This window comes from Lissotriton vulgaris, unplaced genomic scaffold, assembly GCF_964263255.1.
Source record: "Lissotriton vulgaris unplaced genomic scaffold, aLisVul1.2 SCAFFOLD_2536, whole genome shotgun sequence".
Lineage (NCBI taxonomy): Eukaryota > Metazoa > Chordata > Amphibia > Caudata > Salamandridae > Lissotriton > Lissotriton vulgaris.
In genome coordinates this window covers 35,198-57,817 of record NW_028250569.1, presented here as the reverse complement: position 1 = coordinate 57,817, position 22,620 = coordinate 35,198, and the positions used below count along the sequence as shown (strand labels likewise).

Sequence of the window (22,620 nt, the reverse complement as noted above, 5' to 3'; positions counted from 1 at the left end):
GGCAGGCCTGACAATCAAGGCCAGCAAGTGCCAGATCGGGCAGGGGTCGGTAGTGTACTCAGCCCACTTGGTGGGCCGGAGTAAGGTGCAGCCCCTCCAGGCTAAGATTGAAACTATCATGGCCTGGGAGCCCCCCAAGATCCAAACTGAGGTCCGAGCTTTCCTGGGCCTCACAGGATACTACCGCAGCTTTGTCAAGGGATATGGTACTATTGTGGCTCCCTTGACTGAGCTCACATCCAAGAAATAACCCCGACGGGTAGTCTGGACTGAGGCGTGTCAACGAGCTTTTGACACCCTAAAACAAGCTATGTGCGCGGCTCCTGTCCTAAGGGCCCCTGACTTCTTCAAAGAGTTTATCGTCCCAACAGACGCATCGGAGCATGGCATTGGGGAAGTGCTATTGCAACTCAACGAGGAGGGTCTGGACCAACCTGTGGTGTTCCTTTCTAGGAGACTGCACCCCCGGGAACAGAGGTGGAGTGCGATCGAGCGAGAAGCTTTTGCGGTGGTATGGGCCCAGAAGAAGTTGCGGCCATATCTGTTTGGCTCGCAATTCCTTGTTCAGACCGACCACCGGCCCCTTCGTTGGCTGATGCAAATGAGGGGTGAGAATCCCAAGTTGCTAAGGTGGTCCATCTCCCTACAGGGAATGGACTTCAGGGTGGAACATCGACCTCGAGTGGACCACACCAATGCGGACGGTCTCTCGAGGTACTTTCGCCTTAGTGACGAGAACTCCCAAGGGGTTGGGTAGCTCTCCCCACTTTCAGCTGCGGGGACGCGTGTTAGACCTATCAGTCCTTTGGGTGGTTCCTCCTTATTTTTCTCCTTTGTTTTTGCCCTCTATTTTTGCGTCCACTGTGGGTTTTGAGTATCGACCTTAGGTCTCTAGGCGCCTCATTATTACCAATTAGTAATGAGACGCAGGTGCTCTTTCAAAATGGAGGAAGAGTAGGTGCTCTTCTACAAAATGGTGGCCTGTCAACTGTCGCCTCAGTGTCTTGGGCCATTGGATGACATGAGGGGTTCCAGAACCTTCTGGTCCACTCTAGTCATTCAGGGCCCATGCTATATATAGGGGTGATGTTGGACGGCCATTTTGTGTAGAGAGTCTGGTCAAGAGTGAAGGCTACTAAGTGGGGAGGTTGGTGCACTGAGGGGGGATCGGACTGTCCTTTGGGCCTGCTACCCCTCTCTGTTGGCGCTACTCCATGCACGTTGACCTAGCCCAGCCATCATCACCTCACACCGGGGTCCACAACACCCCCCCCCCCCTTGTGCCTCCTTTGAGTGGGAAGCCCTGGTCTGACATTGGTGGATTGAGGGGATTTGATCTGGTAGCTGGGGGCGAGTGTTGCTGCCTTCTGTCAAGGGCCAAGACTTCTGTCACTAACCTTCTCACCCCTGCTGCCACCCGGAACCCTAATGCAACCAGTGACTGGCAGTCCTGACACCTCCCTTAAGCCTCCTCTTGTGTGGGGTATTGTCCTACTTTACCGCCACAGACCCTGGGGCCATTCCGCACACTTTGCGCTTATGCAGTCTCACTTCCACTGACCTGCTTCATGCCTTCGCTGAGGGTGCCATCTAACCGTTGGACACCCCCCCCCCCCCCCCCCTGCTGCAGGGGACATCTGTCCGCCAGTTCCCCAGTGGTGGAGTTCCTGGGAACTGGCGTTGGCGTGGAGAGGGGGGCCGCCTCGGAGTTGGTTGCTGGGCGACGGAGGCCGGTGCAGCCCCGCCCGGCGTTGACAGAAGGAGGCAACGGAAGGTGAGGGGCGGGTTTAGAGGAGGCCGGGCCCGAGTGAAGTTCCCTCCCGTGTGGTGTGCTGAGGGAGGAGAGACGCGGAAGAGACGGGGGAGGCCAGATTGAACCCCCGACAGGTCTCTGGTGTGGGACCCGCCTCCGGGGCCTGCAGGCATTGATTGAGGACAACAGCGGGAGTCCGGGAGTCCTCCTTAGAATCCTCTGGCTCTTATGGACCACCAGACAGAATTTTTTACTCAAAAGTAAGCCGGGTTCTGGGGCTGGAAGGAGGGGAGGCGCAGTGCGCAGTGACCTTTGCTGGGCCGTAACTTTGATCGACCTCCCTGGCCCTTGTGAAAGAAAGTGATAGGTGGGCCCTGTAAACAGTGCTTTGCAAATAACAAACTGAGGACATGTTTACCTGCTAAAGTAATGGGAAGTCATGCCTGACTGGAAGTAGGAACCCTGTTACATTGCTGGAATTAAGACCTTCCTACTTTTGGTGGACGTCACACGCAATTCAATTCAATGTATTGACCTGCCTTCTTTAAGTGAAAGTATAGCTAATTAAATGTTTTATGATTTAATGTATTAACCTGCCTTCGTCATTCTAGGCACTCAGCTACTTGATTCCTTTTCAATGTACCTTTACATCTAATCTGCTTTCTAGTGCTATGACTAAGTAAGGTTCGCTTACGAAATGCAATCTTATGCCATGACATGTGTTTACAAATGCAGGTGATCTGATGCCAATGCCTAAAATGACGATTTATTAAATTGTGTTGCAACTGAAAACCCAATCGAAAGGAAAGATAAAGCTTTTCCACCTTTTCTAAATCGGTGTGGTGTCATTTTTGGTGGAGGTACGCTGGGGTGCTGTGTTGAGTGTGGCGCAAGTACGACAAGTTGCCTTGAAGTTAGGCCTTCCCACTTTGTGCCAGGCTACCCTGGGTGGACCGGTGACTCCGGGTCCAACAGTATGTTCCTCAAAAGAACACCTGTGGCTGCTGTCCCTCCGGTGGAGTGAAACTTGGGTTACAAGGTAAATAACATTCTAATAGCACAATGTAATGCAAGATACTATCCGTCTAGCCCCTAGCAGCTTTTAAGCAGCCAGATATGTGTCAACAACTGCGCAATTAAAACTTGCTGTTCGTCCTTACATATATCTTGGGTTCTGTCTAAATGGTAACAAAGAAATCTCATCACATTTACAGTGTGCAAGGATCTTTCGGCTTGGCAAGAAAAACTAGTGTTGGAAAGGAAATGGTACGATCAATAGGGAAATCCGAAACAACTCCTGTAAGAAGCTTGATTCCTTAGAAAAACCTTAACAAAGAGAAAATGCATATAGTTCTCAATACAAAAACTCGAAGATCACCCACCACTGCAGCTGATGTGTAGGTACCAAGAAGGATACATTTCCATTCAACCTGCTCAAAAGGCAGGCCATTAATTTACAAAGGGCCATACCAGATTCCCATGGTTGTGAAAGTCACCTAACGAAGGGTATAACCTTTCTGAGACTTTCCAGGAAATCCTTAATGAGTGAAATCATTAAACAATACCCTAGTGAAGAACATATCCCGAAAAACTGTTTTATGGTTATAGACAAGATCCAAACCATCTTTTAAGATGAACCGACACAGGCCGGAAGCAGAGCACTCGCGTTCGGGTGCGGCTGCAGGTCAGTGCGCTCTGGGGATAGGAATACAGAATTGCTAATGGAGATAGGAATACAGAATTGCCAATCACGTTCCTTCTTTTATTCTTTTAACTGTGGCAAAGTCTTTTAAAAATTGAAATTTGAAATGTACTCACTGTGTTGTGCTTTTGGGGAATAGAGCCGTGTTCAGAGCTCTATGGGATCGGGGCTTCTTTACTCATTTCCGGTCTGCCATCACTGGGTCAGCGCTCTCGTGGTTGAACTCGGGTGGCGGCAAGTATTAAAATCGTGCTTTCTAACGCGATCACCTAGAACCGACACAGGCCAGAAGCAGAGCACACGCGTTCGGGTGCGGCTGCAGGCCTGTGCGCTCTGGGGATAGGAATACAGAATTGCCAATGGGGATAGGAATACAGAATTGCCAATCACGTTCCTTCTTTTATTCTTTTAACTGTGCCAAAGTCTTTTAAAAATTGAAATTAGAAATTTACTCACGGTGTTGTGCTTTTGGGGAATAGCGGCGTGTTCAGAGCTCTAGGGGATCGGGCCTCTTTACTCATTTCCGGTCTGCCATCACGGGGTCAGCGCTCTAGTGGCTGAACTCGGGTGGCGGCAATCGATTAAATGTGCACGCTAATGCGACTGCGCAGCGGTCACGCGACTGCGCAGTGAACGCGCGCCGAAGGTGTGACTAAGGCAAACCCATCTGCACCCGTCCGCGCCCGGTGGGCCCAGGGGTCAGAACGCCTGCATTATCCACTCCAGACCGCTACACATACAACAGTTCCTACTAAATAACCTCCCAAAAATTCATTGTGGGTTAACTTTCTCCCCAGATATGATTCCAATGCCCTGCATGTAGACATGACCTTACATCACATAGGCCTATTCTTACCCCCGCTAAGGCTGAATATAGGATCCTCCTTCTCAATTGCAGATCTGTGCCTAAAAACACGGCAGAGATCTGGATGTTACTTAGAGACCAAGACCCCGACGTGCTTTTCCTTATGAAAACCTGGCTCTCCTCTAGCTCTGAGCCAGACATTGCAAAAGCCCTCCCTTCTGGCTTTGTGCTACAAAGACTGGACCGCGCAAAGGGTCGAGGGGGTGGGTTTGCTATTGCTCATAAGGATCAGTTCACTTGCCGCCTTCTGGGCTCCCCGGTTGAAGACTACGAAAATATCCACTTCTCCATAGAATTCTCCCCTCTTCTTGCCTGCACATGCATTTTGATATATCGTCCTCCCAGGCCATTAGGGTCGTTTAACAACTCCTTGCTTGAGGAAAGAGGCAAGGGTCAAAGCTCTGCTAAAAAAGCCCAATCTGGACCCAGCAGATTTGGGTAACTATCGCCCCATATCCCTTCTTCCGGCCATAATCAAGGTAACAGAGAAACATATTAATTCAACTCTCTGGATTTCTCGAAAGCCATAACCTGCTCTATCCCTCCCAAACCGGTTTCCCGCCACGCCAGAGTACGGAAACGGCTTTATTGACAGTGATTGAGGAGAGCAGGAAAATCTTGGACTCAGGAGGTGCGGCGGCCATTCTACTCCTTGACCTGAGCGCCGCTTTCGATACAGTGAATCACTCGATCTTGATTCGGCGACTCAAACATAGAAGTGGATGGCACGGCACTCTAATGGCTAGCCTCTTTTTTAGAGGGTAGAACCGATCAGATTTTCGATGAGAAAACTGTTTCTAAATCTACACTCCTACGGTGCGAGGTGCCCCAGGGTTCCTCGCTCAGCCCAACCCCGTTTTTATGTTCACATGTCCCAACCCTTTTTAATGTTTACATGTCCCAGCTAGCAACCAGAATAGATCCTCATGGCATTCGTATAGTCACCTACGCTGATGATACTCAGCTGGTGGTCGGGCTTAACCAACCCGAACACGAAATTCATACCCTCTACTCCTGTCTAAATGACATCTCAAACTGGATGGATGGATGTCTGCCAGCTTAAACTTAATGGTGATCCTGGGTAACACTATCAGTTTTAATCCCAGTCTGATGTGGCCCCCTAACATGGGTCCAGCCCCTACCCCAAAATCAGAAATTAAGAGCCACGGGGTTTGGCTGGACCAGGATCTTAGTCTCAGAACCCAAGCCAGGAAAACAGCAGCCATTTGCTACGGCTTACTTAGAATGGCACGAAAGGTTCTGCCCCTTCTTCCATCGGCGGCAAAGAAGGTATTGGTCCAATCACTAATACTCTCCAGACTGGACTACGGGAACACACTGCACCTAGGCGCTCCCATTTCCGCAGTCAGGAAACTCCAGACCGTTCAAAATAGCGCAGCAAGACTGCTGACGGGAACCCCAACAGGTTGTAGCCAGACCGGCCCTCTGTACCCTCCACTGGCTCCCGGTTCAGGAGCGGATCAGGTTTAAAGCTCTTTGCCTGGTACACAAAGCATGGCAAGTATTCAGCTCATCCACGATCTCCACCATGATCCATCCCTACAAAGCCAGCCGGAACCTTCGATCAGATGATCTTCATCTGGCAGAGATTCCTAAGATCAAAAGATCCAGGAGTGGCGGCAGACTTTTTTCATATAATGTCTCCAAACTCTGGAATTCCCTGCCTCTCCACCTTCGCGTAATTTCGTACCACATGGCTTTTCGGAGGCAACTAAAGACCTTGCACTTTGCCTAGTCCCTGTGGACCCTGTCTCGATGACTTAGCGCTGGGAGGCCTCCGGGTAGCCACGCGCTCTACAAATACCTTTCCATTCCATTCAGACAGCTTGAAAACGGTTATATTGCAAGGAACTAGGTTGTCAATATCTGCAAAGGTAAATCCTGGTTAGAAGGATTAGCTTGCAATTTTCTTTTAAACAACTCCTATGTAGCTGGGTTGAAATTTGTGGGAACAAAATGTGCAGCAAATATAAAGGGACTCGTCTGGAGCTCGAAGGATCAACTCTGCACTGCCTTGCTTTACCTTGTTGATCACTTTGGGGAGCAGGGGATCTGGAAGAAAGCTGTACAGAAATGCCTTTAACCAATTTACTAAAAAGTACTTCCTCTAGGATCAAAGCGCTGGGAAAGTGAAAGCGTATGTTTAGCATTTGGAATTTTCTTGATTAGCAAAGAGGCTTATTTCTCAGAATCCCACGCCTGCAGGTGCTGCAACAATTGGTGTCTGAGTAGCCAACTGCCTTCAGTTTCTGCAAGGAGGACGGCTGAGATTCCTCACTAGCATCCAATGCCACATCGTTTGTGCGTTCCTCACAAAGACCAAGTTTCTCATCTGTCCATGTTTGATTAGCTAGACATAGTGGTGGTGGTGGTGTCTGCTGGAAGAAGAAAAGAGTTGGATCTGACTGTCGACATAACAGATTAGAGGGTTGGATGGTCAGCTCTCAGTTCCAGCATGTTGTTATGGCTCTCCGGATTACCAAACGGTGATGTCATAATATCAATGTATGCACCCCAGAGCCTCTAGTAACATATCTGTAATAAGGTATCTCCTGTTGATGATTGCCAAGTCAACTCCTTGTAATTTGTGTTTCCTTTGACACCATAGAAAGAATTGGTCATGAAGTAGTCCTTCAAAATTCTCACAGACCCTCAGAGCCTGTGTCAATTTCCAAAACAGTTCAGAGGTCAAGGATGGATTAGTTACTTACCTGTAATCCTAGTTCTCTTCCAGGGGTATCCTCATCAAAGTCATAAGCATTAGAATATTCCCGCCCATGCGCGGGACCCCGGAAACAATATATTATATGTGCCCCACATATACATATACATATATATATAAATATATATATATAAAAATAAGCAATCGCAGCCAAATAAAACAGTAGAGCTGGAATATGCTGTGAAGAATTTCCACCATACATGTGTATTAGCATTAGAAACATGATAAACAACACAAATGCTTGTTTAGAAACTGTTTTAATGCTTAGAAAACAGCAGAAATTCTTATAAGACACTGTAAGCATATACAGCTCCCAGGCTGCATTGCAAATACCCAGTCTAAAAAGACTGAAAAGCTAACCCTGTGGCTGCATGTACCAAAACTGACGCTGTGCCTTTAAGGCACCTCTGCCCCTAGCTTCCCATCATGCCTCAGGGGTTACAGTTAGGTCAGTTGTTCTTTTCGGAGACTGAAAACAAAACCATGGTAATAACAGGTTAAAACATCTCCTACTTCATAAACAAAGTCCTTTGCCCGGGGAGGCGGGAGGGTTGCTTATGACTTTGATGAGGATACCCCTGGAAGAGAACTAGGATTACAGGTAAGTAACTAATCCTTCTCTTCCAGGGGATCCTCATCAATAGTCATAAGCATTAGAATAGAGTAGCGAGCCTCACCTCATCCCTGCGGGCAAAGGAATCAACAGGTAACATTCACATTCGTAGGCCCAAACAGTAGGCCTTATACTACCCAAATAGGTTTCTCAAGGAGGCTTGCCCTACTTGAGAATCCGCTCTGGAATCAGACTCTAGGCAATAATGCCTTGTAAAGGTATGGACTGATTTCCATGTCGCAGCCTTGCAAATTTCTGACATGGGAATGTCATGTAAAAACGCTGTTGTGGCTGCCTTCCCTCTAGTGGAATGAGCTTTGGGTGATTGTAACAAAGGTTTGCCAGCCAGCTGGTATGCTAGTTTGATACATGAGACAATCCATCTGGAGATGGACCTCTTGGCTGCCGCAAACCCGGTCCTCATTGACCCATAATTGACAAAGAGTTGGTCTGTCTTTCTGGTGCCCTTTGTTCTTTCTAGGTAAAACTTTAGCACCCGTTTAAGATCTAACGAGTGCAACGACCTCTCAGCTGGGGTCGATGGGTTAGGAAAGAACGAAGGAAGGGTAATCGTTTGGTTTATATGAAAATCCGATACCACTTTTGGAAGGAAAGAGGGGTGAGCTCTCATTACCACTCTGTTGTGGTGAAACACCGTGTAGGGTTCCTTGGTGCAGAGTGCTTGAATCTCGCTAACCCTGCGAGCAGAGGTTATTGCCACCAAGAAGGCCGCCTTCCAAGTGAGATGCTGCAAGGAGGCCTTGTGTATAGGTTCAAACGGTGCAGACATCAGCCTGGAGAGAACCAGGTTCAACTCCCAGGGAGGAGAAGGATTTCTCACAGGGGGATAGACCTTCTTCAATCCCTGAAGGAAATCCTTAACCACTGGGACCTGAAAAAACGACGTTTGTGTAGGTGATTTTCTGTACGCTACTATGGCAGATAGGTGAACCCTGATAGAAGCGTATTTCAACCCTGATGTCGCTAGGTAAAGGAGGTAAGGGAGGACTACCTCTTCTTGTCCTGTGGTGGGATCAAAGCCATGGTCCCTACACCAAATGAAAAATCTCTTCCACTTGAATGCATAAGACGCCCTAGTGGAAGGCCTCTTTGCCTCTTTTAAAATATTCATACATTCTGGAGGCAGATTTAAGTGTCCGTATTGCAAGACCTCAGGAGCCATGCAGTCAGGTTCAGTGACGGGAGGTTGGGATGCAGGATCCTCCCGTTCATTTTGCTCAACAGGTCTGGTCTGCATGGCAGACGTCTGTGTGGACACAGCGACAGATGTAATAGGTCTGGATACCACCATTGTCGCGGCCAATCCGGAGCAACTAGGATCATGTCCATGCTCGATCTGATGAGCTTGGCCACCACCTTCGGAATCAGAGCCAGAGGAGGAAACGCATAGGCGAACATTCCTGTCCACTCCAGCAGGAGAGCGTTCCCTTGTGTCCCTGGTCGGTGGAACCTGGACGCGAAGGCGTGGCATTTGGCGTTTTCGTCGTCCGCGAATAAATCTATGTCTGGATGGCCCCAGCAACGGAAGAGTTCTTCGACTACTTCGTCGTTTAGCACCCAGTCTGGCTGATCTTCGAAGTGCCTGCTGAGTGCGTCCGCCTTTGTGTTTAGCTCGCCTGGAAGGTGTACTGCCACCACCGACAGTCCCCGAGCCAGAAGCCAGTGCCATATGGCTTGGGCCTCCTGAGACAGAGGGCGAGACCGTGTTCCTCCCTGCTTGTTCAGATAGAACATTGTTGTAGTGTTGTCCGTCTGAACCAAGATCTTGTCCGTTGTGATTGCTGGAAGGAACGCTTTGAGCGCCAGATGTACTGCTCGAAGTTCCAGCATGTTGATATGGTAAGTCTGAAGGTTGGTCGACCAGCGACCCTGAATCTGAAGACGACCCATGTGAGCACCCCAACCTTCCAGAGATGCGTCCGTTATCACAGACATCGAAGGAAGAGGCTGCTGAAAAGGGACTCCCTGCAAGACATTCCGAGGGCGAGTCCACCACTGTATTGAGGATAGTGCTGCTTGAGATAGGATGATTCGATCCTCCCAATCTCCAGTCGCTTGGTCCCACTGGTCTTCCACAGACTCTTGAAGAGGACGCATCCTCAACCTGGCGTTTGGAATTAGGAAGATGCAGGACGCCATGGAGCCCAGTAGAGACGCTACTTCTCGCACCTTTGGACGAGGAGACTGAAGTAACTTTCTGCATTTCTGCCCCATGGAAGATAGTCTCTCCTGCGAAGGAAACGCTCTTCCTAAATTTGTGTCTAGGACCGCTCCCAGATAGTGGATGGTTTGCGTGGGATGCAGGACTGACTTTTCTGTGTTCACGTGGAGCCCAAGCCTGTGTAGTTGTTGAAGACACAGACGACAGTCTTTGGTGGCTTGATGAGGGGACTGGCTCTTCAGGAGCCAGTCGTCCAGATATGGGTACACAAACAGACCTTTTTTGTGTAGACATGCCGCTACCACTGCCATGCACTTGGTGAACACCCTTGGTGCGGATTTCAGACCGAACGGAAGTACTTTGTACTGGTAATGCTTGTTCCCTACCAGAAACCTCAAGTACTTCCGATGACCTGGTGTGATAGGAATGTGGAAGTACGCGTCCTGTAAATCCACCGAACACATCCAATCTCCACTTTGTAGATGAGGACATATCTGATGAAGTGCCAGCATGCGAAACTTCTCTTTGACCACCACTTTGTTGAGGGACCGAAGATCTAGAATCGGTCTGAACTTGTCCTCTTGGTCTCTTTTGGGGACTAGAAAATACCTTGAGTACACTCCTCTCCCCCTTTGGGATGGGGGTACCTCTTCGATTGCGTTTTTCTGCAAGAGGACGCTCACCTCCCTTTTGAGGAGGTTTAGATGGTACGAGCGAGTCTTTTTTGGAGGAATCGGTTGTGGTCTCTTCCGGAAACGTAGCGCATATCCATTGCGCAGTATATTCAGCACCCACTGATCTTTTGTGATGCTGACCCACTCTTCCAGGTGTTGCGAAGCACTTCCTCCCACTGGAGTGGGTAACGGCGCCAGAGGAAGCCACTGCTCAGGCCTTGCCTCCTCTGGGCGTGGCAGAGGACTGATGATGTCCGCCTCTGCCTCTGCCTGATTTTCCTCCTCTGTATTGTGTCTTCCCTTGTGGCTTGTTCTGAGACCATTGAGGGGTTTGAACCCTCTGTTGGCCTCCCCGGTTCTTGTTGGTCTTGAAGCGTCGCTTGAACGGCTCTTTCCTCTTTTCCAGACCAACCGCCTTCACCGTGTCCAATTCGGTTTTCATGCGGGTCATTTCCTGATCGGCATGCTCCCCAAAGAGTGAAGATCCTGAGAAGGGCAGATTGAGGATGCGTTGCTGGGCATCTGGTTTGAGACCCGTCAACCGCAACCAAGAAGATCTTCTTGCGCAAACCCCATGCGAGTAGGCATGTCCTGCTAGGAGTGCGTTATCTGCGGACGAACTGATCATTTGGTTTGCCACCAAACAGCCCTCCGTCACTGTTTCCTCAAAGTCCTTCTGGTCCTCCTTGGGCAATTTCTCTTTGAATCGTTCCATGGAGTCCCACAGTGCTCTATCATATCTGCCGAGAAGTGCTGAGGCACTAGAGACTTTCAGTGATGAAGCTGCTGTGCTGCACACTCTGCGTCCCCAAGAATCTTGGGTCTTGCTGTCCTTGTCAGGAGGAACTGAAGAAGAGGGTGCGACTGCGTGATTCTTCCTAGCTGAGGCTACGATAACCGAGTCCGCCGCAGGCTCCCCTTTAACAAAGATTGGATCCGAGTCGGCCGGCCTATACTTTTTCTGGATACGTGCCGGAACCGCTCTGATTGCCGCTGGCGTGAGGAAGACCTCCTTGATTGGGTCCATTATCCCTGGAACCAATGGGAGCAAAGGCCGTGAATATGATTTGTGCCGAAGGGTCTCAAAAATTACAGTAGTGGAAACTTCTGGAACAGCCATTTCTATTTGAAGTTTTTGAGCGCCCCTTTGAAGAACGTCTAGGTATGTGTTGACGTCGTCAAGCGGGGAAGCTCTGGAGTGAGGGCTGTCTGCCAGCGTTGGGGAGTAATCCCTTTTAGAAGATCTTGAAGAGGATGAGGAGGAGGTTGATGGTGTTCTCCTTCTCCTGTGGTGAGATTTTACCTTCCTCATTGGCGATCTTCTCGGTCGGTCTTCCCTTCGAGGAGAACGTGATTCTCTCCGACGCTCCCTTCGTGGAGATCTCGACCTCTCAGTTCGTTTCTCCCTTCTCGGCGTTTGAGATCTGGGATGCTCTCTCCGCGGTGATCGGGAGACCCTGGGGGTATGTGACCTTTCCGCTCTCCTCTCCCGAGAGCGTGATTGGTGCCTGATAGGACTCTGTCTGTCTGCCTCTTCTACCAGTCTCTGAAGAGGTGACCTGTGGAGTGGGCTTACATATCTGTGCAGCCTCTCCGTCGCTCCAGAATCCTTCCACGTGTGCAAAGGAGCATACCATCTTGGCGAGAGTGTTATCTTTCGCTGGGGCAACGGACTTCTACTCCTGGAACTGGACCTCGATGAGCTAGAGGCCCTTGAGGAGGAATGGTGAGAAGCCGATTGGGTCACCAAAATAGTCGAAGGCACTGAAGGGGATTTTCGTCTCACCGGTGTTGGCGGACGTCTTAGAAGTCTTTCCCTTGACGTTGGACGCCTCTGCGGCGTCGACGGAGTGATAATCTTCGACGTCGAACGCCTCGATGACGACCTGTGTTCTCTCGACGTCGACCTGTGATGTCGAGCCGCTGACGGTGTCTTTTCCCTCGACGTCGAACAGCGTCGTCCCGCCTTCGACGGAGGTCTCGACGTCGAACGGCGTTGCCCTGCCGTCGACGGAGGTCTCGACGTCGAGCGGCGTTGCCCTGCCGTCGACGGAGGTCTCGACGTCGAACGGCGTTGCCCTGCCGTCGACGGAGGTCTCGACGTCGGCCGACGTTGGTCTGTCGGCGACGGAGATGGCCTTCGACGTCCTGTCGTCGACGAAGCCCTTGATGTCGATCTGGCATGTGGCGACGGCGGAGGATCGGACATCCTCGACGTCGAGCGCCGACACGTCTTCGACGATGATCCCTTCCTCGACGACGATCGTCCGAGGGGGCTCTTGCTCCTCGACGCCGAGCGCCTCCGTGGAGACTTCGGCGGAGGTGTCACACTCTTCGAAGCCTGTCGACGTTGGGACGACGGCGAGTGTATTCTGTCTCTCGACGCCGACCGTCGCCTGGTTGACGGCGGCGGAGTTGACTTACGTCTTGACGTCGATCTTCTCGTCGACGGAGATCTCGTGGCTTCTCTCGACGCCGATCGTCGCCTAGTTGACGACGGCGGAGCTTTCTTCGTCGTCGGTGATTTTCTTTTCGACGACGATTTCCTCGTCGACGCCGGTCCCGACGTCGACGGAGCTTTATCTTTCGATTTTTCCATCAGATGTTGTTTTTTCAGCGCCGAGCCCGGCGCTGAGGTCGATGGACGCTCTGACTTGCCTTTAGAGGGAGTTCTGGGTCTCTTTGAACTCTTCCTCTCTGTAGATCTTCCCCTCATGGATCTTTGGGCCAAACCATAGAGCCTGTTCCTCTCCCTGTCTTTTAAAGTTCTGTCAGACAGGTTTTGACAATGAGAACAGTCCTTTGGATCATGATCTTCTGGCAAGCATAAAATACAGACCTCATGAGAGTCCGTTTTTGCCTTCTTGTGGCCACAAGAAGGGCAATCATCGAATAATGAAGGCATCCTGACAGGAAAAACCTCACAAAAATTCGACTGTTAAGCAGTTATTTACTTGACCCTGATGTAAAAAGTCAAAGTAAATCAAAAAAATGTTCTTTAGAAGCTTTTCTGACTGAAAAAGGCAGAAAAACTGTGGAGCTGTGTATCCAGGGTCCTTCCTGAAGGAGCCGGAAAGAACAACTGACCTAACTGTAACCCCTGAGGCATGATGGGAAGCTAGGGGCAGAGGTGCCTTAAAGGCACAGCGTCAGTTTTGGTACATGCAGCCACAGGGTTAGCTTTTCAGTCTTTTTAGACTGGGTATTTGCAATGCAGCCTGGGAGCTGTATATGCTTACAGTGTCTTATAAGAATTTCTGCTGTTTTCTAAGCATTAAAACAGTTTCTAAACAAGCATTTGTGTTGTTTATCATGTTTCTAATGCTAATACACATGTATGGTGGAAATTCTTCACAGCATATTCCAGCTCTACTGTTTTATTTGGCTGCGATTGCTTATTTTTATATATATATATTTATATATATATGTATATGTATATGTGGGGCACATATAATATATTGTTTCCGGGGTCCCGCGCATGGGCGGGAATATTCTAATGCTTATGACTTTGATGAGGATCCCCTGGAAGAGAACATGTCAAATTTTGAATTTCAGTGGGGGCTCCTAGCAGAGGAGAATATTCAATGCCTCCTGGCTCTGCAGATCAGCACAGAGAAAATACTAATATTGTCCAGCTGTCTTCACAGAACCTTTGCCTCGTCTGGATATTTCCAGATACCTGTTAGAGTTACAAACAAAACATATTTCATCAGAGATTGATAACTAGTTGCATGTGAAGCTCAGCAGAGGCAGTCTCTCACTGAAAAGCCCTAGGAGACATCAGATCAAAGTGTATCCAACAGCGGTCCTCCTTGCAGGTATGATACATGCCACATGTTTAGGATAGACACATAAAACACAGGTAGTCTAAAAGAATCTCATTTACCAAGTCAATGGGTTTCATGAAAAACAGGCCTCTTAGATCTCTATTGGAGGCCCGTGCCTTGAACTGTTCCAATCCCATGCTAGGCACAGGAGTGCATTTTTGCAATGTGGCCTCTACTGCGAAGTGACATGCTACTTTCAAGGAGAAATAACTCGAGAAAAAAAGTTTGGTTCAAATGCCTCGTGAAGCATTACAGAAGAAACAATTGATGGACGGAATGCTGGACAATGCAAACATTCACCCTCAGTCACAAGGGTCTGGGTTAAATCCATCATTCTTTTGCTCACACCACCACCCCAGTTTGGACCCAGCCATATGCAAATCAGTCTTGACCCTGTTCCTTGTGGGGACAGTCCAGCCTTAACTGCCAAGCTAGGTCCTCCCTGGACCGGAAAAAAGCATCCTGGGACCAGTTTCAGGGCATCACCCTTCATCAGCCAGGCTAGCTTGAATCCAGAGGTGTAGTGAGCATTAGACCCACGTCTGGGCATAGCTTTCTCACTTAGGGCTACATAGGTAAAATAAACAATTAATGAACGTAATGCTGGACGATGCAAACATTCACCCCAGTCACAAGGATCTAGGTTAAATCCATCATTCGCATCATCGTGAAGCATTACAGGCATAATAAAATATTAACTGGCAAACCATTAAAACAGATAATTGCCAGTTTAGCAAAGATCCATGGAGTGGCCAAAACCACAAACTTTTCACTGTGTCTAACATCACCCATATTAAGTACTGTGAAAGGACTAAAGATTATACACTGTGGTGTCTTAGCATTAAAAAAGCTGGATATTTGTGGCATGGCACACACATTCCACAGATATGGAAGAAAAGTAACAAAGAAGTGTACAACAAAGAGGCAGTTTCAAGGAAAGGCAGGAAAAAAGGAATCGATGATTGGTAGTGACTATATGGAAGATGCAAACTGGTTGGCTGAGCACCAACGAGTCTTCTCACTCAGTGACATGTGGAATGCACATTTGTATATTGAGGAGGGACGCAAGGGAGATATATCCTGAGATTACTACCTACCTTCAGTGCTTCTTTAATGTGAAAAGAATACACAAGCTCAAAGGTTTGTTTTGAGAGGAGCATCTAACAATTCCTAGCATATACAAGTGAAAACTGAAACAAAAAACATATGTGATAGCATAGTAAGCACACATACAATATTAAAGCCATGAACTATTAACTCAAAAGAAAGGATAAGACAGGGGAACAGGGCTAGCAGTCACAGGTAACACAAATGGCATTATATAAGACTTTACAAAGTAGACATTTTAAAAAGTATTTTATAGGGTACTGGTTTGATCAAGTACCTCAATGATATATTGTTTTTATTGACCCGTATAGAAACCACCAGGGGAAGACCACAACTAGATATAAACAAGACTTGTTGGATTCCTCCCAATACGGGTTCCGACAAGGGCATGGCACAGAAACTGCCCTGATCATGGGCAATACTAGACACCGGTGCCAAGGCCGCCTTGATCCTGTTGGATCTATCGGCGGCATTTGACACCGTAAACCACGATATTCTAATCAAAAGACTCCAGGAACTCCGTTCTAAAGCTGATCAAATATTATCTGAACAACAGGTATCAATATGTTCTGATGGGCAACTTCTGCTCAGAGCAATTTACTCTGTCGTGTGGGGTGCCGCAGGACTCCTCAGTAAGCCCCGCTTTGTTCAACTTGTATGTGACTCCTCTAGCCAATATCATCAGGTCGTTCGGCTTCACATTTATCAGTTACGCAGACTACACCCAAATCGTGGTGTCCCTATCAAGCAGCCCAGAGGAAACAGCTGACCGCTTTAGCCAATGCCTGCCCTTCATAAATCAATGGATGGGGACAAATTGTCTAAAACTTAATGGGACCAAAGCAGAGGTTCTCCTGCTAGGATCTGATACCTCCTTCTGGTCACCGAACTGGTGGCCTCCCAGTATGGGAGATCACCCTACCACAGTCCATAAAGTGAGGAATCTGGGCATCATTTTTGATGACAAACTGACCTTCCAACACCAGTTCAATAAGGTTATCTCTCAGGTCTTTCTAACATTGAAATCAATCCGTAAAGTACGTGCTTTCATCCCCCCTGAAGCAGTAAAAACACTAGTGAAGGTTCTGGTCATGGCTAGACTGGACTATGGAAATGCCTTATACCTAGGCCTCCAAAAACAGCATATGCTTTAAACTGCAGCGAGTGCAGAACGCAGCCGCCAGAATGCTGCTGGACATCCCCAAATTCAAGTCCATCTCAGAAGGTTTAAAAAAACTCCACTGGTTTCCCGTGAAGAAAAGGATTGAGTTTAAATCCCTATGTCTGGCGTACAAAGCTATGTATGGAAATGGACCAGCGTTCTTGAAAAAACACCTCACATGGTACCATCCACCCAGACACCTACGCGCCGCACAGAACAAACTCGTCCAGATATCAAAATTTAAAAAAGCCTGCTTGGGAGGAAGAAGCTTTGTCCTGGGTAGACTGTAACTTTGGAACTCGCTCCCGATAGATATGAAAAGATGCCCAACGTTGCTCGGATTCAGAAACCCGCAAAGGACATGGCTATTCTCAAACTAAGCTACACCATCTCCATCTGAATCCCTGGCACAGCCCTCCCCATAGCGCCTAGACGCCCTTAGGCATTCGTGCGCTATATAAATTCCATAATCAAATCAAGTAGTTACTTGGCGAGAAAAAGAGGATATCCTCTAGCAGTAGGATCCCATTGATATAGTACAAGGTAACTAACACTACAATCCTAAAAGAGCAATCCTCACGCTTGGAAAGCTCAATGGCAAGGAGGGTCTTGCTATGTTACTGTTTCCTTCATATCTAATGGATCACCAATACTGTGAAGTGAGATGACAAACAAGTGACTGGTGATCCTTTCCACTCCATATAATAACTCCAAAGCAAATGGCAAAGATGCTGACAGTGAAGGTCCATGGTACAGTTTGCGTGATCGCCACCTTTGGAATGGTAAAAAAATGGGATAGCATAACTAGCTGCATACATCTGCCCTCCACTGAGCACACCAAAAGGAGGATTCAGGGAGAGTCTCTCTAGCTTTGTGGCCTTTCAGGGTCCGCCTGAATATCACCTGCCAAAAATGAAACTCCATTCCATCAACAGAGCTTGGTAGGTGTACTACACAATGTGTATGATGGTCCTACTCACTACTTCAACAGGACAGATCCTCATGACCAGTGAATGCATGCTGCCTCTGGAGAGTAAAAAGGAGGAAGACGAGGGAAAACATGTTTTCTTAATTTAAAAATATACAAATCAGTCAATACAAAGAACGATAGCCAAAGGTGTGTAAGCATTCCATTTTCTTGTCAGGGAAAGGGAAAATGGCAGACTTCAGTATTAAGTTAGTACTCACATGAGCCAGAACAAATAACTTCATTAAACACCCAGTTCTGTTCAGTCTGGATAGTGCAGTCACTAATTTCTTTCATGCTGCTATCTAGTTCCAATCCCTTGCATTTACCTGTTTTTCTTAAGAATTAGTGCTGCATTTCTGTTCTCTTTCAAAGTATTCACTGTCTTTGATTTGGCATGTTGAAAAAAAGGTTTATTTAGACAACCATCCAATAAAGACAAACCTAACAACAAAGAAAGTGTTTTAGAACTGAAATAATTCTCTTTACACAGATGATTCTAGTTTCTGCGCTGGATAGGTGATATTCGAGGTCCAGACTGTAGGAGAGTAGTGTCTGCAATCCTATGATCACCCCAGATTTTTGCTTTTTGCTTCACTGGTTTACGACTTCTCTGGCTGTGGGCCTGCTAATCAGACCCACAGCCTTGCTGTTCTCTCACTAAATTGACACGTGTACCTTAGGTGCATTTACCAATTGGTACTGGGCCACCTTATCAGACCCTGTAACTCAGGGCATAGGTGTACCCAGGGCCTACCAGGGGCTGCAGCATGCATTATGCCACCCCTGGCTGGCCATCAAAATCTGACACAACTGGCTGCACGACAGCTGGGGCAAGGTGGTGTAATCACCCTTTGCTTTAGATATAGTATACCTATATCTAACCCTAAAATGGACACACAGATTCCTATCAGTCACTCCTATGGCAGGCCTTGACAATCCTGAAGGCAGAGTGCTTGGAATAGTGTGAGATGGTGCTCTGGCATGAGCTGAGCCCGTTTGCAGCTTGCGGAACCAAGTCCTAATAGCTGTTCCATGATAACGCGTACCATATACTCTTAAGTGCATTATAATCCTCGCGGTTATATGCTATCTTTGGTATCGCTTTATCAAAACATGTCGAGTAAGGTGTCATACGAATTGGAATACTAACCCCTCACCAATTCTGGTGACGGGGTTAGCATTCCACCCTTCTAGAGGGACACGACATGTATGTAACTGTGAACCCCGGTTAAAGTTAACTCAAGCCTCAGCATCACAAAATGGATGCTGCCACCACAGACACAAGTCTGACCCCCTGCAGCTGGGAGTCCTTCCAGCGAGGGGAGCTTGGACAAAGGGTTTCCTGTCAGGGGCGGTGCTAGCACCATCCCAGACAGGGTTTTGTGTATCCTGGGTAGGCAGGGCTTTACAGGAAGGTGACTGCTGAGTGGCACCCCGGTGCTCACTACGCATAGGCCGGCTAGAACCAGTTCCAGGGGCACACCAGCCCCTGAGCTGGGGAAAGTCCGGCATGGGAGAGGGGTGTAACCACCCCCCTTCCTGGTCCCATCCCTAGGGCAGGACCTAGTCGCGTACCCACCCCTTTCTTTAGGATAAAGGCAGGAACGGGGACCCTTCCAAATTTGATCATCTTTGAATCATGAAACTACTTTCTACGAAAGGAACTCTCGACTTCTTCTCAAGATTTCTCCCTTGTGACTAAGGAGTAGTCACCCTGCACCCGCAGGCACCATCTAAGAACACTGCGGTTTGCTGCACGTCTTTCCTCCGGAATCCGACTGACCAGCACAACGAGATCCGGCTTCCCTGGCACCTCTGACCTCTACCTACCTCTACAGCTAAAGCTGAGAACCGTAGGTGCGACGAGACCTCGAGGGACCGGCCATCATCAGAACTGCACGACTTCTATCCAGCACGACCGCCGAGGGATCCTCGTGTGAGTGCTTTGGGGTCCGAGAAGCCCCAACCCTGAGCAGCTCCAGCACCGAAGTTCAGCCCTCCAGCATCCACCAGATCTGCGTGGGGCCCTTCTGCTTTTTGGCTGCTCACCGCGTTGTCTGGCTACTAGCCCGCTGGCTGGTGGCCTTCCCGACGACGACCGACGGCAACACCACTGCTGGTCTGGTTGCTCCGGACTGGCTCTTGCTCCCTTCCAAAAGAGGAGCACCCCGGACCCTCCTGGTCCACTCCAGACGCCATTTTGTGTCCACCGCGTGGGCTTGAATTTGCCAAGACTTGTTGCCCCAATCCTGGGTCCAGCGACGTCGACAGCAGCAACCATCGTGGGACAGCTCGCACCTCCATCCTGGTCGCCGACAACGCCTCCTGGTCCGTGAAACTGCAGAGCCCAGCGTCGCCCACTCACCTGGTCGAGGTGACTCCATCCGGTGCCATCCTGGTGCCCATCTAATCACTGGCTAGTGATTCAGAACTTGGTCCCCTCTGCTTACAGGTGTCTTCCATCTTCGATCCAGGCTTGGATCCACCGAACAATCTTCACTGGTCGCCTGCCAGCAACTTCTTCTTTCAGGCTCCTGGTTCGTCAACGAGGGTTTCCGACGACACTTTAACCCTATGCAACCGCAGCCCCTGGGCTAGGTAAACCGAGTACCCCGGTGCTCCAGCGTAGAACAACTCTCTAAGTGCCTAGATCCACTTTCGTTTTGACCTACCTAGTCGGGTTCGCCCGAGAACACTAACTTTGCTTTTACTAGCCTCCATAGACTTTGTCCCGCATCCCGCGTGAGAGTGCACACTCTGCACCCGAGTCCCCTAGGCCTCCTGCTAGTAATCTGAAGGTTCAGTAGGCCAGTCCTAGCGATTCTAAACCCTATGAGATTAGTACTTACCTGCTAGTAATTTCGCATTTCACTTTTATAGTATATGGTTTTTCGTGCCCCTCGGGCATTTGTGTAAATTGTGCAACTTAAAGTATTTTTGTAAGAGTTTTGTTGTGTGCTTAGTACCCTGTCCTCATAAAGAGTACAGGGCTGTTGTGATCTAAATAAATACACTGTTTATTTTCATAACACTTGTGTGGCATCCTTTTCACTTGGTGTTCAAGGGGTATATGTGATGGTATAACAGCTGGCTTAACACGCCCTCTAGAGTTTAGCCCGAAGACTGCTCTTGTCCATGCTACTAGGATAGCTGGTCTATCGGTTGACTTACAACCAATCATCAATAAGGGTTGTTTGGACTGATACATAGTGATCACTAGAATAGTGAGCACTGCATATCAGGCCAACTTCTCACACAGACTATTAGTAAAGCTATCATAACAGGAAAAAGCACTAGATTAAGATACCCAAAGAAAATATACATGTCTCTGAACTGCTCCTCAGATTGGTTCCAGCTGTGGATTATGTTGGCACCACATTTTTTTAAGAAGCTCAGAAACACTTATGAAAAATACTACAGCACAGTAAAAAAGAAAAGCTACAAATATGCCCCTAGAACAAATTAAGCAGGATACTTCCATTTGGTTTGCATTTGAACTCACTAGGTAACACCACATGTTGTCAAGCTGAGTGACCTTACCTGACCACATTGGCTGTGAGGAGATGGGTGATATTGGTGGAGATGCTGCAGTGGCATGCTTCTGCTGCTCGATCAGCTGCAGCAGTTTTTTGCGTGCTTCAGCGCTCTGGCGGTTCAGCTCTGCAATGCGGCGCTCTATACTGTCCTCCATTGGAATTACTTCTGGCGTATTTACGCATACACCCTAAAGGATGTACAACCATCACAAATGTAACTATCATTTTCCTGTACTTTATGATTTAAAAGCAAACACACTCAAAACTAGAAAGGTCATTAAAACCCTGCAACACTGGAGACAATTAATTAGCAAAAATGTAAAAACACTGCACATTTTTGTGTACGACAGTAGACATACAGAGGACATGACGTTCTACAAGAGTTCAGAATCAAGTGACTTTACAAAGGTTCAGTTGATTCTTCAATGAAACAAACAAGTTCACACTCCATCAATCATATTAACATTGAAACAACTGATACTTACTGCAGATGAAGTTACTCACCTTGATGTGCTGTAACAACCAATTTGTGAAATAGTTTGCCCTGAGGTAATCACTTTGTGCGAAAAGCTATGGGGGAAAAAAGGGTCCCGACAGGATCCTTAATTCGTAGCAAAGCTGTTCACTTCTGATGGTCATGCCATCCCTCTCAGAGATATGAGCCTTGGAGTCCTCTTGAAGCTTCCTCTGAAGACCATTAGCCTCAACTGTTCGGTTGCTGAAAGTCGCTTTGTCAGGAGCCCCAAGCACAAGGGTCTTCAGCCATTATATGTTGTGGGTATTTGTCCAGATACAAGCTGGAGACTTTTTAACCTGGTTACAAGTCCTCCATTGCAGCCAAGGGTCTACTTCAGCTTGCACTGGGTTCTGGTTTGTTTCCTTCCTTGAAGCCTGTGTCTTATTCAATAAGCTGTGATGTACATACTTGTTGATGGGGCCGACGGTTTGAGGCTTTCTCCAATTATTTACGCTTGTTCTAGGCCAATCGGCAACCCACTGCCCTGATGGTTGGCATTTTTTGGTTGCAAGTGATGTTGGATATACTGATATCTACCTCTGTGGGGATCTGGGTTGTGCTGGATATATATCAGAAGTTTGGTCTAGTTTGTTCTGCTGCATGATAGTAATGTGTGATAATGGAAAGTCTGTTGCAAGCGCAGTCATCGATAGCCTAGTCATGTCTGTGCTGTGTTGGATATATGCAGGATGTGGTTTCGAATGTCTTCTATTTGGTGTTCAGATAGGCACGTTAGGGAAAAGTGATGCTGAGACCATGATAGACAGCTAGACCGCATACCCGGGGTTATTGGGTAAATATAAAGTATTCCATCCAATGTGTTTACTTTTATGTGCAGTGTTGTTTCTAGTGGCCAAGGGAATCAGGGGAAACATGAGAGCTGAGTTAAGGCCTATCTGTGCAGTGTTGAATGTATGTGATATGAGAAGGTAACATGGCTGATACTGCTAAAAAGTTGTGAAATGTGAT

The 22,620-nt window shown here is 48.1% G+C and overlaps 1 protein-coding gene across 1 annotated transcript in view; it reads right to left on the bottom strand.

Annotated features, from left to right (window-relative positions):
* LOC147663190 (spindle and centriole-associated protein 1-like) overlaps positions 1 to 21,318 on the bottom strand; it is a 113,432-nt gene extending 92,114 nt beyond the window's left edge. Inside the window, exon 1 of the mRNA XM_086950604.1 lies at positions 21,139 to 21,318. Coding sequence (XP_086806730.1) covers positions 21,139 to 21,289 — 151 coding nt within the window. The 5' untranslated portion in view covers positions 21,290 to 21,318. The remainder of the gene's footprint in view (positions 1 to 21,138) is intronic.
* Positions 21,319 to 22,620: the final 1,302 nt, after the last annotated feature.